Below are 13,275 nucleotides of genomic sequence, written 5' to 3'. Positions count from 1 at the left end.
CCCGGCATTGTTCACCCGCTCTTCGCCGCGGTATTTTCTTGGACCAGCCACTTAACTTCAAGGTCCTGCTGATAGTTGGGAGCGAGACTGTACACTCGTACTCAACTAAGAAGAAATCCGCTATCTCATCGAGGTATAAATCTTGCTGCTCATCGAGAAGTTCAAAGAGTGCCTCCAGCATAGAAGGAGTAATAGATCGTCGACGTCCACCACGATTGCGGGGTGAAGTAGTCGTGCCGAAACGACGATGATTAGCACGGTGCATCTGGACAGTCCGGGTAGTGCAGGGAATACTTTCGGCAATCTGCCTGGTGGTGAGTCGGCCAACTGCAATCATAGCCTGACTGAGAGCGTGCTGTGAGGGTGCAAGATTCGATGCCATGAAGTCATGTGGTTCTGTCGCGGCACCTCTCTGAACCCCCAAAAATGTAGCAACAAACTTGTTGGCGCAGTCTGCACTGTATTGTATGTTAAGAAAGGCACACGTGTCCGGATCATTTGTGCGGCCCAGGGAGGATGCACGTGATAAGGCTGTCCTATTAAGCCTGGTATTCCATCATTGGCCACGGACACGTCTTCACGTGACTTCAGAACCATCATTTCAATCGCGCCGCTCGCTGTCCTTTCATCTATAACCCATCGTGGTTTTAGAAACCATAATGGCGACACCCCTTCACAGACACCAGTCGTCCTTGCAGGGGTTTTAGACCTCTCGTCGTCTGCTGTCCTAACGCCTGATCAATTCAGTCAAGCCACCGCAATTTTCAGCCAGATCGTCTCTCGGTATGAACCTTACCAAGCTGGACGTCCGGCATACAAACATGTTACTCTGCTCCGAACCGTCCATGAATCGGTTGTCTCCAAAGACAACTTCCTTAACCACTTCTTCCTATTTGTTGATGCAGATCTCCAATCTGAACGCGACGCTCCTATGCCAACATTTTCCGAGATCTTGTGTCGGACAATCTACACTCTTGGAGCCGCGAACAGTCGGATGAGCTCCAGGGAACCTTGATCAACTTCTCAGACTACTTTGTGAATAACTTCTTCCTGCCACGTACTGAATATATGTACTTTCCGTGCATGGTCTTGAAACGCTAACATTGCGCAAGTCAAAGCTTCTGGTCGCAAGACTCCTCAACCTACCCCTACCATTCTCAGTCTCCCCCAAACCCCCGACCATGTCATTGGCACCGCACAACGACTTGCACGTCTGCGGCAGCAATGCCTTACTCGCGACCGGTACCGATGTGTCATATCTCGCAAGTTCGACCTCACCGAAGCGAAGGCGCGCTGGCAAAGAGATGGTGATGATTCAAAAGATGACGAAGGGATTTTGCTCAAAAATGAAAGACCCGAATATCTGGAAGTCGCGCATATACTTCCTCACTCTCTCACGTCACTCTCGAGCGACGCTGGGGATTTACAATTAGTATGTGCTTCATTCCATCATTGATTTGGTTTCATTGACCATATGATTAGAGCGAGTCAAAAAGAATTGCTCTTCAGATATTGAAAATGTTCGATCCTGATGCTGGTCACCTTATTGAGGGACCTGATATCGATAGATCTATCAACGCAATCGTACAGACACATCATTGGCACCAAGAATTGGGGGATTTTGCGGTATCATTTCAACCAACGCTCGATCAGTCTCCACACTCCTACAAGATCGACTACATTGATCCCAACCGACCTTTCCGTGATCCTTTGCTCCCTATTAATCGTCAACTCTATACCACACCAACAAAGACCATCGATCCTCCCTCTCCTCGGCTTCTAGCCATTCATCATGCTGTGGCGCGTATTCTCCATCTTAGCGGCGCCGGGGACTATATTGATCACATCATCCAAGAGATGGAAGAGGTGGCCATAAAGGAAAACGGATCTACCGCACTTGGGCACTACGTCCGCCTGAAGATCGATGGTTGGTTGGACGGAATTCCAGTTTGTTGACTTACTGGAATGAGAACAGGCCTTTATTTCCCTTCATGACTTGGGGACAGTGCCACAGAGGACCTAGAGATATTAAACGAAAGTTTGTCCCCTAATCTCCAACGGAGCGCCTGCAGTTTCATGACTCAACCTATCACGCTGGTGTTCGAAATTAGCCTCTACTTTGCTTAGATATGTAAATGTCCAGCTGCCAATAAGAGTATGGAACGAAAGGGTAAGGGTTTCTAAACTTGTCTCCCTGGTCAAAAGACAATTAGTTGGTACGACTAAGACGTGCTGATGATATCCAACACAGCGAACAATAATGATGTCTCAACCCGACAACCTTCGTCCTGATGTTGCCCGCGGCGGAAGCCTTTCTCAAGCCAACCTCGAATAGTGTTTTCATCCATTCTGTAAAAATTCTGTTGTGCAATTAAAATAGATGCATAACTACAAGCCACCGTCGATTCGCCTTGGAGGGAAGGATATGTCTTGCAGTCTGACTCCGGACCTAAGAGGCCGTGAGAGGCATCATCGGACTGGCCGACGAGTGCGTAGCCTTTGAGAGCTGATAGACATTCCTTGTCCATCTCTGTTTTATGTTGCGGAATGAGAGTGGGCTTGGGTATAGGAGAGAGATGCACAGAGGCTGGCATTATGAACGGTGGTGATGGTTCCGTTGGTGAAAGTATTGCGGTGAAGGGCCTGTCTAAGACCTTAGAGTTCGTTGTTGCCAAGAAGGGTCGAGACTTAGATGTGGTAGCCATTTCGGGTGAGCGACTGGTGTCTGAGAACGTGGTCTTTACTGTGTGGTCACCTATTTCCTCTAGCTGTTGTTGTTCCTCTATTGGTGCTGAGGACTCCGAGGTCACATCTTCATCAACATGCTGCTTAGCAGCCTGGTCCTTCCAGTATCTGCAATTCATTTCTAGTTCAGCAATCTTCGCTCTTGCCTGGGCGAGATGATGTTCGCTCTGGTCAACTTTTTCTTCCAGGAAGGTGATATACTGTCGCCGTCGCTCACGGTGACGTCGCTGATTGTTCCGCACTCGTATCAAGGTATGTGCAGGTGTTTTATTCTGCGTCTGCCCGACAGAGGAAAATTGATCATCCGTTAGGTGCATCTTGCCCAGAAAAATAATTCGATAGTTGAACCGGAGAAATCTAACTGCGATTGAGATCAAAGAGACGTTTCAAAAAGTCAACAACTGGATGGACGTCGCCAAGACTGGTGACATATCGACATGCGCCACCGCCACCGTAAAGAGATAGCTCTTTACACCTTGCAGGGATCGCTTCCTTTGCGAGACGAGATCAATGAATCAAGTGCACATCAAAAGCACTTAGTCAAATTGGTTGGAAGATGACGATCAAGCGAGGAAGGGGAGGAAACGTCGACGCTAAGAAGGCCGAAGAGTGTTGTTGACGGCCTTCTTTCCAAGTCATGCATCACCTAGAGCCGCCGGAGGAGCCACGTGAAGTACCACAGCCACTGAAATGATCACAACAGCAAGTTCCCACCCATCCAGGGTGGTTGTGTATGCGGAGAAGTAAGGACTGGAAACCCAAGCTGTGCAATTACCACAAATGTCAGTCTACATAGGATTTCGAGCCGTCGAGACATTTAAGGATAGATCCAGTTAAGCGATCAAAACGCGAGGTAAGAGTCAAAAAATGGCAATGCAGAAGGTCTTATTAATGGTTTCTGACGTTTCCGACGCTTAAAACATGCGGCCTTTGGAAGTTCAGAAACTTGTCCTGCTCTGTCCGTGGTAATCCGACAAATTTCGAAACGGGCACATTCTGTTGTGCTTCAATTGAGAGGGACTCACTCAGGCTTTGACCGCATAAATTTTGAATGAGCCTAGATGGCGTTTAGCAAATGGCAAGACGACGGACTAGAAGGGATATTGTCACACGTACCCGCCCACTCATTGAAATCCAAGTCAGCGAAGCTATTACGGCTGCTTTCGAAAGCATCACCTTGCTCGAGGGTCTTGTTATCACAGCAAGAAGACGACTTCTCACAGCAGGGGTTCTTCGCGTCTGTACCACAGCAGTGGCTTGAAGTTTCTGCCCCTTTCATTTTGTACACATTTAAATCATGATGGGCGTCGACGATGAGAATTTCTGTTACCAGCGGTAGAGCATTAGCAGAATTGACTACATAAGGGACGCTCTTCCACAGTGACGAGGGAAAGACGACAACTTACCGTGAAACCCTACTGTCTGAAGATACTGCTCGTACTGTTTCACTTGGCTTGCACCCGCGATGCATCCCACATAGAGAGCCATGTCGCGTTTCAGCTCCTGTGAAAGCTCCTTTCTTGTCAGAATATCGCTGATTGCCACGCGCCCACCAGTCTTCAACAGCCGGAACATTTCGTTGAACACGAGCTGTTTTTGTCCTTCTGGGACAAGATTTACCACGCAATTACTTATGATGCAATCGGCAATGGCGTCTGGCAATGCCACTGTGGTGATTCGGGACTCCACGAATGAAACATTGTCGGATTGGGCCCTTCCTTTGTTCCGTTCTGCTCGCTCAAGCATGTCCTTTTGCGTACGTTTATTAGTGTGATTGAAGCCACGGCAAGAGAGGGCTAGGAGATGACGCACCTTGTTCATATCTACTCCGATAGCTTTGCCTCTGGGCCCGACCTTTTGGGCCGCAAGAAACACGTCAAACCCAGCTCCACTACCGAGATCGACAACGATCTCTCCCTGCTCGACTGTTAAATAATGGATCGAGGCGTACATCACGCAGTTTGGCCAAAGAAAAACCACGCCGAGGGAGCGTGAGGGATGTATGTACTTCTCTTAGTTTTGCAAGCGCCAATGGGTTCCCGCAGCTCAGACCGAGATTAGCCCTGTCGGGGGTGCCTGCCAGCTCTTGCTCGCTGTATCCAAATGCCGCAGCGACCTTACGTCCATACTCACTGTTGTTACATTTGACGGCAGCACTGTAGGCTTCTTGAACTTTCTCGTAGATCTGGCTTTCGTCCATTGGGATCTCTGCAACGGAAGCCAAGACAGCTAGAGATTGGATTCGTAATCGAAGTAGGACTGGAATTTGGAAGAGGGACGAGGGTGGAAGCAGGATGGTGAATGTGTTCAGGGTAAACAACAGCTTGATATCTCTGCTCATTATCCCAACGATATGTCACTGAGAAAGCGCGAAAGGGAATACCACGGCTCAGGATGGTAGTAAACTTGCAACCGATTGGCCACTTTTGTGGGCCAATCCGTCGTACTAGAATCGGTAAATGATTGTCGTCTGATGATATGTCACTGACCGAGCACATGAATGTCACGTCATTACAGTAGAATAAACCCAGCCAGGCACATTCGATTGAGGCAGTGCCAAGATGATATGTCACTGGTGAACAGACTCTGCTCCTTGCGGTAAGTGCAGTCCCATATCTCCCAACTCCTACAACATCCCGAAACACCTCCTACTTAGGGACACTACAACGAGTGAAACCAGAGGTATTTGTGCGTTTCAACTCCTTATGTCTCTTTGCCCACAGAGTCCGTTAAACATCGTGAGGCGGTGAGATGCTCCTGGTTTGGAATCGTTGCCAATCACCACACATGTCGGATGAATCGGGACAGTTGAGTGAAGCTGATGGTAACGCAATGCCACCTCCAGACGGTGGGTATGGCTGGGTATGTTTGGCTTGCTGCTTCATGGTCAACTGTTTCACCTGGGGCGTTGTTGCCGTAAGTTACGGCTTCCGAGATCGTGCCCTCGCACGGCTGTCTCCCTCTGATTCTAAGCGGTCCAAGTTCCAAAACTAACAAATACAGTCTTATGGTGTCTATCTATCGTACTACCTAACAATCGACGCGTTACCTGAAGCTCGGCCTCTGGGATATGCCTTCATCGGCGGTCTGAACTTCGGAATCGCGATGCTCTCGGCTCCCCTGATTACACACCTGGCGCGATCCTACGGCATCAGGTTACCCATGTTGGCGGGAGCAGCCTTGTTGGGAGGAGGGTTCATTGCAGCGTCTTTTGCTTCTCGTATCTGGCATCTCTACCTCTCGCAAGGTGCCTTGGTCGGTTTAGGTGTCGGATTCGTCTACGTACCCAGCATCGCAGTTCTATCTCAATGGTTCGCGAAAAGAAGGAGTCTTGCCAACGGTATTAGTGCGCCAGGCTCAGGCATCGGTGGGTTGATCTTCTCCTTCGCTACTGGCGCCTTGATAGACCATCTCGGGATTGGATGGGCGTTGAGGATTACTGGAGCTACTCTTTATTCGCGACCGCAACGGTGTCATTCGACCTAAACAGCACCCGTTCGACTTGCGCCTCGCCTGGCGAACAGATGTTCTTTTACTCCTTTAGGATACATTCCTCTCCTTTACTCGCTCTCGGACTTCTCGATCTCCATCGGATTGTCTAGAAAACAGGCAACACAGGTGACCGCATTTTTGAACATGGGCACTGCGATCGAACGACCCTTCATTGCCGTTGCAAGTGACCGCTTTGGTCGGTTTGGAGTTGCGACTACTCTAACTTTCCTCTGTGGGCTCTCATGTCTTGTTATCTGGATACCGGCCACCTGATTCGGACTCACAACGTTCTTTGGGATTCTTAGTGGAGCAATCTTAGGAGTCTTTTGGATGGTGCGCATCATTCCAGCACCTTAAAATTCCACTCTCAGGTGTTTTGCTGACTTACTAGACCATCGCGCCACTTTGCGTTGAGGTTGCCGGGCTGAGGCAGCTTCCTTCGCTGCTTTCACTCTCTTGGCTGGCTGTTGTTCTACCCACTACATGTACGTTCTCACATGTTAATCGCAGCTTAGGGTTTGCTAGTGCTAACATCTCACTGGTCAAAGTCTCAGAAGTCGTAGCACTTTACCTTCGCCGCCCTGGCCACACTCGGCCCTATCTATACACGCAGCTTTTTTGCGGACTTTGTTATATCTGCGCCAGCTTCTGTCTTTGGGATGCGCGAATACTGTGCAAACGGTGAGGCACAAAATGTTGAAGATGAAGATATGATGAGGCTTAGTTAAAGCATCTCTAAATGGTCAAAGATTTCTAGAAGTGCAGAGCTCTGCATTTTGTGGTACTAGTGGCTACGTTCCGAGCTGTCGCACGGTTCCACCGAAGCAGCCTTGCTAATTTGCATTCGACCATTTCTCGGGATCATATCCCTCCATAAGACCCGTGTACTCCTCGCCCGCTCGGGCCCAACCAGTAACCCCATTCAGTAGGATTGCACTTGTCATTCCAGAGACTTGGCGATCATCAAGCAGGTCTTGAAACCATCCAGCAGCACGAGTCCCACGGCCCCTGGATGAACCTGGAAGTCGGAAACGTGAGTGACAGCTGCCAAATGTCTGACAATGAAGACCTACCGCAGTACCAGATAACAGTTCGTACGCCGGCACACTGACATAGATTCAACAGAGTTGGGAGGCTAAAGTAAAGGCTCTGGGCAGGAAGATTGATAGACCCTTTGATCGTACCGCCCTGCACGCTATTAGCAAGTCATCAACCCTCATCCACAATAACTCCTTTCTCCCTACCTCATTATCAGTCCTGCGCAGATCGACCAGGAGAAAGTCAACTCCCGGTGTTTTCCCACCTCGAAACCATTGCAGTAACTTTTGTCGAGTTACGACTGTCGGTGACTGGTTTCGCGGTGGTGGATACGCCTCGTGCCAGGCGGGCAACTGGGCCATCGCTTGGCGTTATTTCTGGCTGCGGAATCAAAAAGATCCTTAATGTATCGGGTATAAAAATCACACGGGAGAGATGAGGGGTATCTTCTAATAAGGACAGTCCTGAATCAGATAGAGCTGTGCGAGAAAATCAGTCGGAATTTCGATAAATATTCTTCAGAATAACTTATATGCATATAGGAAAACACCGCCACCGTCGGAGAATGTCCCAGATATCTTGGCTTAGTCACTCGTCTCCTTTCATTCGTTTGAGCTTTTCTTAGCGAGGTTGTCACCGGCGCTCTTTCAGTCGCTGAACAATATTTTCCAATCCATGCAGCGCCTTCTTGGACAGCGAGAAGGGGGAAGGTGGCGTACAAAAGACTTGTGCGAGAAACAAAAACTTCTCTCACTGGGACATCCACCAGAGCCCAGTCCTTTGAAAGTTACTCTATCAGCTAGAATCCTTACTTTTCAGACGGTTACTGCGACACTCTTCATCAATTCTCTCACTCTATTAAAATGTCGCACTCTCATGAGGACCCAGGCACCACGGACAGTGAAAAGACCACTCGTCATACGCCTAGTCTACCTACCAACGTCGACGCGGAGAGACAGCAAAGTCAAGAACGTGTGGAACAAAAGAAATCAGCATATGCGGGCCTTGGGTGGTTGGACCGACTGCTCGTCCTCTGGATCTTGCTAGCAATCATCGTCGGCATCCTCCTGGGCAATTTTGTCGGCGGAGCTGGGCCAGCTCTCCAGAAAGGCAAATTTGTTCACGTCTCCGTTCCCATAGGTAAGACCGGTCAAGCGATACTCTCAATTCGTCCATAACTGACTGAGCAACTCTCCCCGGTCTAGCTGTTGGTCTGTTGGTGATGATGTACCCAATCCTCTGCAAAGTCAGATACGAGACCTTGCATCGCATCTTTGCCCATCGCCAGATTTGGATCCAGCTAGGTTTCAGCGTTGTGGCCAACTGGATTATAGCTCCCCTTCTCATGGTATGTTGCGCTCTACGAATCGTTCAACTCTATGCTGAAGACACAGCTCGGATTGGCTTGGGCCTTCTTGCCGGATCGACCTGAACTCCGGAATGGTCTCATATTCGTGGGGTTGGCACGCTGCATTGCCATGGTGAGCGCACCAATCTACCTATGTAGAAAGTATCCCACTGACAACACAACGTCGAAGGTCCTGATCTGGACAGGTCTTGCTGGGGGTGATGAGGAGTACTGCGCAATTCTTGTGGCTTTCAATTCAATCCTCCAGATGGTCCTCTACGCACCCCTGGCTATTCTATTTGTTAACGTTATAAGCCACGGTGAAGGCTCGAAGGTTACGTACACGACAGTCGCCCGGAGCGTCGGGGTCTTTCTTGGAATACCTCTGGCCGCTGCCATCACGACCCGCTTCATCCTCCGGAACATCAACGCTACCTGGTACGACCAGAAATTCCTCAAATGGATCGCTCCGTGGTCACTTTTGGGACTTCTTTATACAATTCTCGTTCTGTTCGCCTCCCAGGGAGAACGAGTCGTTCATCAAATTGTCTCTGTTGTCCGAGTAGCTGCCCCTCTTACCGTGTACTTTGTGGTTATCTTTTTCTTGACGCTGTTGATCACAAGACGCATCGGGTTTGGATACAAACTTGCTGCTACGCAGAGCTTCACTGCGGCTAGTAACAACTTCGAGCTGGCTATTGCGGTTGCGGTGGCCACTTTTGGAGCTAGTAGTGACGAGGCACTGGCCACTACCGTTGGCCCCCTAATTGAGGTCCCGGTTTTGATCTCCCTTGTCTATGTTGTGAGATGGATAGCCGGTCGTTGGAACTGGGAAGACTAGTTAATGGAGTATGCGAATGCAGACTTAGAGCGCAGATGTTATGGAAGCTTCGAATTGAACAGTTATCTTGGGAAATGCTCTTGGGTAACTAAGCAGTCGAATCTGATATGGAAATTGTCAATTATTCGAGTCCACTCCCTCATCTTCTCTGATCAGCACAAGGGTTTAGAATGATTCTGTCTCATAGATGGGCATTTACAAATCTACCAAGCCGGGGAACTGCCAGCCAACCCTGACTCTAAGCTCTCAACAAACCATTGTTATAATTTTCTACCTAGATTATTAGACTCCTATGAACGGAATTGTGACTGGTAGATAATTTCATGGCCAGGCCTGAACGCATGTGGCTACATCCGCAGGCTTCAGCACTAATTACTTTCTATGGAGGCATCTATACTAGAATCCCTTAGATGCTAGCAGTTCTTCGCAGCAGAGGAACCCTGCTCTATTCTAGTTCATGGTCAGCGGCTCTCGTTCACTAAATCTGTCACTGAACAAGGCGAAGTGCGGCCGCATGATGACGGTATACTTCACAAATTCCTCTGCGCAATCAACCAGTCGATCTCGATTGCTTCCTGGCATTAACCTCGACCCGCCTTCGTCCGCATCCGAATCTGTAAATAACGTGTAGGCTTGCGGAACTGATGACTGATTAGGGATGGTGAACATTCGCATCCATCTCCCTAGGACACGCAGACTGTTGATCGTATTGAAAGATTGGGATCCTCCGGAGACCATTGCCAATCCTAAGGTGCGTCCCTGTGTTGGTCGCACCGATCCAGTGCTTAATGGGATCCAGTCAATTTGGTTCTTAAAGACGGCGGTAAGATTACCATGTTGCTCCGGTGATACCCAGAAGTGTCCATCGCTCCAGCGACTAAGGTCTCGAAGTTCTTGCACCTTTGGATGGTTGTGCTGATCATCATCTTTGACAGGTAAACCTTGCGGGTTGTAGATACGCACGTCACAGCCGAGCCGCCAAAGTATACGAGCAACTTCGAAGGCGAGAAGTTTTGAGTAGGACCTGAGCGGAGTAAGCATCTCTCCGGCACATGGACCTCACAGGTTATCTTACCTCTGACGAAGACTCCCGTATAATATTAAAACTTTGATCCTCTCTCCTGTTATTCTCAAGTCGTTGTACACCAATTCAGTCACAGTGGCAAGCTCCAGTCTCCTGACCCAATCTTGCTGCTGGACAGTGTGTGGGAGTAGGAAAGGTCGATATTTCGAGCGGATCGTAGGCTCATCCATCGATGCCGAAATCGAAAGCGATCGGTAGGCAAAATCAGGTCGACGTTCAGGTTTTAATGTAATGCGCATAGACGCTGTATTATTCAGATCACCATTCGTTAATGGTTGTTCGGATTTTGAGGATATTGGAGGTATTCGCTGACTCTGCGCTTCGGCACGGATGGTTGCATGGTGGTGTTCAGCGTTCACCGCCATGTTGGGGCGAGAAAACGTGAAGGTGCGAGGTCGGAACCTCAGTTTGCTGATGTTACGAAGGTGGTTGAGATGATTGATACAGACTGGCAGTTTCATGAGGCATTGGAGGGCGCCGCAAGAGCGAAGGGCAGTGATCTTTGGATCGCTGCGGTTGAGAAAAGGTTGGGATTTCTTTTTGTGTTCTAATAATTTCAAGAGGTAAGATCGCTTTGTCACTCGACGACGATTATTCGCTAATTGACGGAATGGGCGTCGGCGTTCTCGGCTATTACTTAAGTCATCGTCATCGGGTTTACGCTCCAAGAGAGGCATCGTAAGGCAAAGAACCAATCTGGGCATGTCCTCGGGCATACGTTTGTTAGGTAGCTCGTTTAGCATACAGTAGAGATGCTAAGTCTAGGTTTCAAGCACGGAAAGAGCTCAGACTGGAGCAATGACCGTTGATCTCGCGATGGGAGGAGAAGAAGAATGTTACAGAATGCGCAGTGAGGCTGACTGTCGAATCTGGTTGGCGTCCAGGCGGAGCCTAGATTCTCCTGAACCTTTGGATGGTAAACATCGAGCGGCGCCGGGATTGGCGGTCCCGCTTAAAACACCGCCATCTTTGCTACAGACTGGGTAAATTGGGATAGATTGCTGCTTTTAGGGTGCTGTCGCTCTACTACTACTTTGGGAGGTAATGGCCCGTTGTCATGTATTGTAAGATCTCGTGTAGACCAGAATGTGGTTCCTACTAATTGGCCATGGACGGATGCAACGCTTGGCCCTCTGCGGCCTAGTTACGGTCAGGGTGGGTCAAAATTGTGGTACCCAAATATTTAGAGTGTGTGTAGGGGTGAAGCCGCAACTGAAAAGGCCTGTATCTGTAATTTCCAAGTAGACGGCCATTTTTGACAAATCTACGCGTTAACTATCTGATAGCCATTAGACCTCCATCCACTATCAAAGTAGTTCCATTGACATATGTACTATCGTCACTTAGGAAGTAAGAGACCGCGTTGGCGATCTCTTCCGGTGAACCTTGCCTCCCCAGAGGAGTCGAGTTAACAAGTGTCTCCAAGACAAACTTCTTCTTCTCGGGTGAGAGTTCCTCAAGCCATTTAACCATTGTATCGGTGCGGATAGACCCAGGAAGGACCGAGTTAAAACGGATAAGGTCTTTACCATAGAACTGAGACCCGGTGCGTGTGAATGCAATAATCCCGGCCTTTGCAGATGAGTAGCCAGGCTGTCCCAAGCCCACAATTCCATTCACGGAAGAAATATTGACGATGGAGCCTCGAGTCTCGACCTTCCTGTCTGATGGTGTTAAAGTAATGACTCGAGGTTCTTGCTTTCGCATCTGAACCGCTTCGTATCTTTGACAGAACCAAGTTCCTCTTTGGTTGACTTGGTACATCCTATGTTTCAGGGTTATTAGTCTCTATTCAGCAGTTCTGTCTGATCCGTGGCCAGTGAATTTCACTCACTCGTCAAACACCTTTTCTGTCACATCTTCCTCACCATCAGTGAAAATCTCAGCTTTGCCAGCACAGTTACAGGCCCAGTCAAGCCGTCCCCAAAGTTTCACCACTGTGTCAACCATGTTGATGCAATCTGCCTTGACGGCAGTGTCAAGCTTGACGAATGCAGAGTCGACACCATATTTCGCTTTTAGATCCTTTGACACTTGTTCTCCCTCGGTGATATTAATATCAGCCACAAGGACATTAATGCCACGGCTGGCTAACTTGTGAGCTGTGGCTTTTCCAATACCTGAGGACCCTCCGGTCACAATTGCAGACTGGCGACCAGGCATCTTGAATTGAAAAAATTGAAGCTTGTCCTTGGAACAGGAAAAACAGCTACTTACGCCTAGGTGACATAGCCTCTTCTTTTATCAAAATCCGATCAACCCGTCCAAGAAACGGTCTGAGTGGGTTGAAACCCATTTCTGCCATCAAATCGTGGCCATCATAAATGTCGTCTGAAAGACAGATTGGCTCCATACAGAACATGAGAACGAGTGTGGGGCGCCGCCCCCTTAGGCCAACTCCGATTATCTACCCTTGCAAGAGTACCAAAGAACGACTGCCGACAAGACACGACCAAACACCAGGCTACTGTATCTATACTAGAGTCTGCGCTACCCTCTATATACAGTACTGTCAATTTCCTGGGGTGCGCATTATCGTAAGAAGTCTTTACAACTGCCTTACTAACCACGTAAAACCGAGGCTCGAAAGCGCCATTATTCATTGGTAAAAATATTTAGAGCAAACTATTACATGTTTGGCTAGAGATGTTCCACTTATTCCTTAGCCTCTACGGAAGAAAGTTGCAATGTCTCAGCAAAGGGGAGGGCGGTTTCGGGAAATACTAT

General features: G+C 48.8%; 7 protein-coding genes across 8 annotated transcripts; 3 read left to right on the top strand and 4 right to left on the bottom strand.

Annotated features, from left to right (window-relative positions):
• Positions 1 to 931: 931 nt before the first annotated feature.
• Positions 932 to 1,956, top strand: PV06_11146 (uncharacterized protein; the record flags this gene model as incomplete). Its single annotated transcript, XM_016412774.1, has 3 exons — positions 932 to 989; positions 1,113 to 1,432; positions 1,483 to 1,956. 3 exons carry the CDS (start codon positions 932 to 934, stop codon positions 1,954 to 1,956), a joined length of 852 nt encoding a protein of 283 aa, XP_016256850.1.
• Positions 1,957 to 2,047: 91 nt separating this feature from the next.
• On the bottom strand, positions 2,048 to 3,251 carry PV06_11145 (uncharacterized protein). The gene has a single exon (XM_016412773.1). The coding sequence runs from the start codon at positions 3,060 to 3,062 to the stop codon at positions 2,223 to 2,225; it is 840 nt and encodes a 279-aa protein (XP_016256849.1). The 5' UTR covers positions 3,063 to 3,251; the 3' UTR covers positions 2,048 to 2,222.
• Positions 3,252 to 3,501: 250 nt separating this feature from the next.
• Positions 3,502 to 5,095, bottom strand: PV06_11144. 2 transcript variants are annotated; one of them, XM_016412771.1, is made up of 5 exons: positions 4,754 to 5,095; positions 4,558 to 4,662; positions 4,152 to 4,494; positions 3,862 to 4,068; positions 3,502 to 3,802 (listed from the first exon to the last, which is right to left on the bottom strand). In XM_016412771.1, exons 1-5 carry the CDS (start codon positions 5,084 to 5,086, stop codon positions 3,771 to 3,773), a joined length of 1,020 nt encoding a protein of 339 aa, XP_016256847.1. In that variant the 5' UTR covers positions 5,087 to 5,095; the 3' UTR covers positions 3,502 to 3,770. The 2 variants fall into 2 exon arrangements, with proteins under 2 accessions (XP_016256847.1, XP_016256848.1); XM_016412772.1 differs by having other exon boundaries at positions 4,558 to 5,095.
• A 437-nt stretch (positions 5,096 to 5,532) lies between these two features.
• PV06_11143 (uncharacterized protein) lies at positions 5,533 to 6,231 on the top strand (the record flags this gene model as incomplete). Its single annotated transcript, XM_016412770.1, has 2 exons — positions 5,533 to 5,661; positions 5,749 to 6,231. The coding sequence occupies 2 exons, from the start codon at positions 5,533 to 5,535 to the stop codon at positions 6,229 to 6,231; spliced, it is 612 nt and encodes a 203-aa protein (XP_016256846.1).
• Positions 6,232 to 6,970: 739 nt separating this feature from the next.
• On the bottom strand, positions 6,971 to 7,755 carry PV06_11142 (uncharacterized protein). Its single transcript, XM_016412769.1, has 3 exons — positions 7,482 to 7,755; positions 7,311 to 7,425; positions 6,971 to 7,255 (listed from the first exon to the last, which is right to left on the bottom strand). The coding sequence occupies exons 1-3, from the start codon at positions 7,635 to 7,637 to the stop codon at positions 7,071 to 7,073; spliced, it is 456 nt and encodes a 151-aa protein (XP_016256845.1). The 5' UTR covers positions 7,638 to 7,755; the 3' UTR covers positions 6,971 to 7,070.
• Positions 7,756 to 8,138: 383 nt separating this feature from the next.
• On the top strand, positions 8,139 to 9,488 carry PV06_11141 (arsenical-resistance protein; the record flags this gene model as incomplete). The annotated part of the gene is made up of 4 exons (XM_016412768.1): positions 8,139 to 8,415; positions 8,481 to 8,623; positions 8,670 to 8,756; positions 8,814 to 9,488. The coding sequence occupies 4 exons, from the start codon at positions 8,139 to 8,141 to the stop codon at positions 9,462 to 9,464; spliced, it is 1,158 nt and encodes a 385-aa protein (XP_016256844.1). The 3' UTR covers positions 9,465 to 9,488.
• A 302-nt stretch (positions 9,489 to 9,790) lies between these two features.
• On the bottom strand, positions 9,791 to 11,049 carry PV06_11140 (arsenical resistance protein ArsH). The gene is made up of 2 exons (XM_016412767.1): positions 10,540 to 11,049; positions 9,791 to 10,488 (listed from the first exon to the last, which is right to left on the bottom strand). The coding sequence occupies exons 1-2, from the start codon at positions 11,007 to 11,009 to the stop codon at positions 9,915 to 9,917; spliced, it is 1,044 nt and encodes a 347-aa protein (XP_016256843.1). The 5' UTR covers positions 11,010 to 11,049; the 3' UTR covers positions 9,791 to 9,914.
• Positions 11,050 to 13,275: the final 2,226 nt, after the last annotated feature.

This window comes from Exophiala oligosperma, assembly GCF_000835515.1.
Source record: "Exophiala oligosperma strain CBS 72588 unplaced genomic scaffold supercont1.20, whole genome shotgun sequence".
In the NCBI taxonomy this organism is placed as follows: Eukaryota; Fungi; Ascomycota; class Eurotiomycetes; order Chaetothyriales; family Herpotrichiellaceae; genus Exophiala; species Exophiala oligosperma.
This window is presented reverse-complemented; position numbering and strand designations above follow the sequence as displayed.

Bases quoted from the DNA above. Each gene is read 5' to 3' on its own strand.
- PV06_11140 (XM_016412767.1), bottom strand. From the start codon at position 11,009: ATGAAACTGCCAGTCTGTATCAATCATCTCAACCACCTTCGTAACATC. The intron at 10,489-10,539 runs GTAAGATAACCT...TACTCCGCTCAG, and splicing joins TACGGGAGTCTTCGTCAGAG to GTCCTACTCAAAACTTCTCG.
- PV06_11144 (XM_016412771.1), bottom strand. From the start codon at position 5,086: ATGAGCAGAGATATCAAGCTGTTGTTTACCCTGAACACATTCACCATC. The intron at 4,495-4,557 runs GTGCGTCATCTC...CGTACGCAAAAG, and splicing joins TCGGAGTAGATATGAACAAG to GACATGCTTGAGCGAGCAGA. The intron at 3,803-3,861 runs GTACGTGTGACA...AACGCCATCTAG, and splicing joins GGATTTCAATGAGTGGGCGG to GCTCATTCAAAATTTATGCG.
- PV06_11142 (XM_016412769.1), bottom strand. From the start codon at position 7,637: ATGGCCCAGTTGCCCGCCTGGCACGAGGCGTATCCACCACCGCGAAAC. The intron at 7,426-7,481 runs GTAGGGAGAAAG...AATAGCGTGCAG, and splicing joins TGCGCAGGACTGATAATGAG to GGCGGTACGATCAAAGGGTC. The intron at 7,256-7,310 runs GTAGGTCTTCAT...TCCGACTTCCAG, and splicing joins AACTGTTATCTGGTACTGCG to GTTCATCCAGGGGCCGTGGG.
- PV06_11145 (XM_016412773.1), bottom strand. From the start codon at position 3,062: ATGCACCTAACGGATGATCAATTTTCCTCTGTCGGGCAGACGCAGAAT.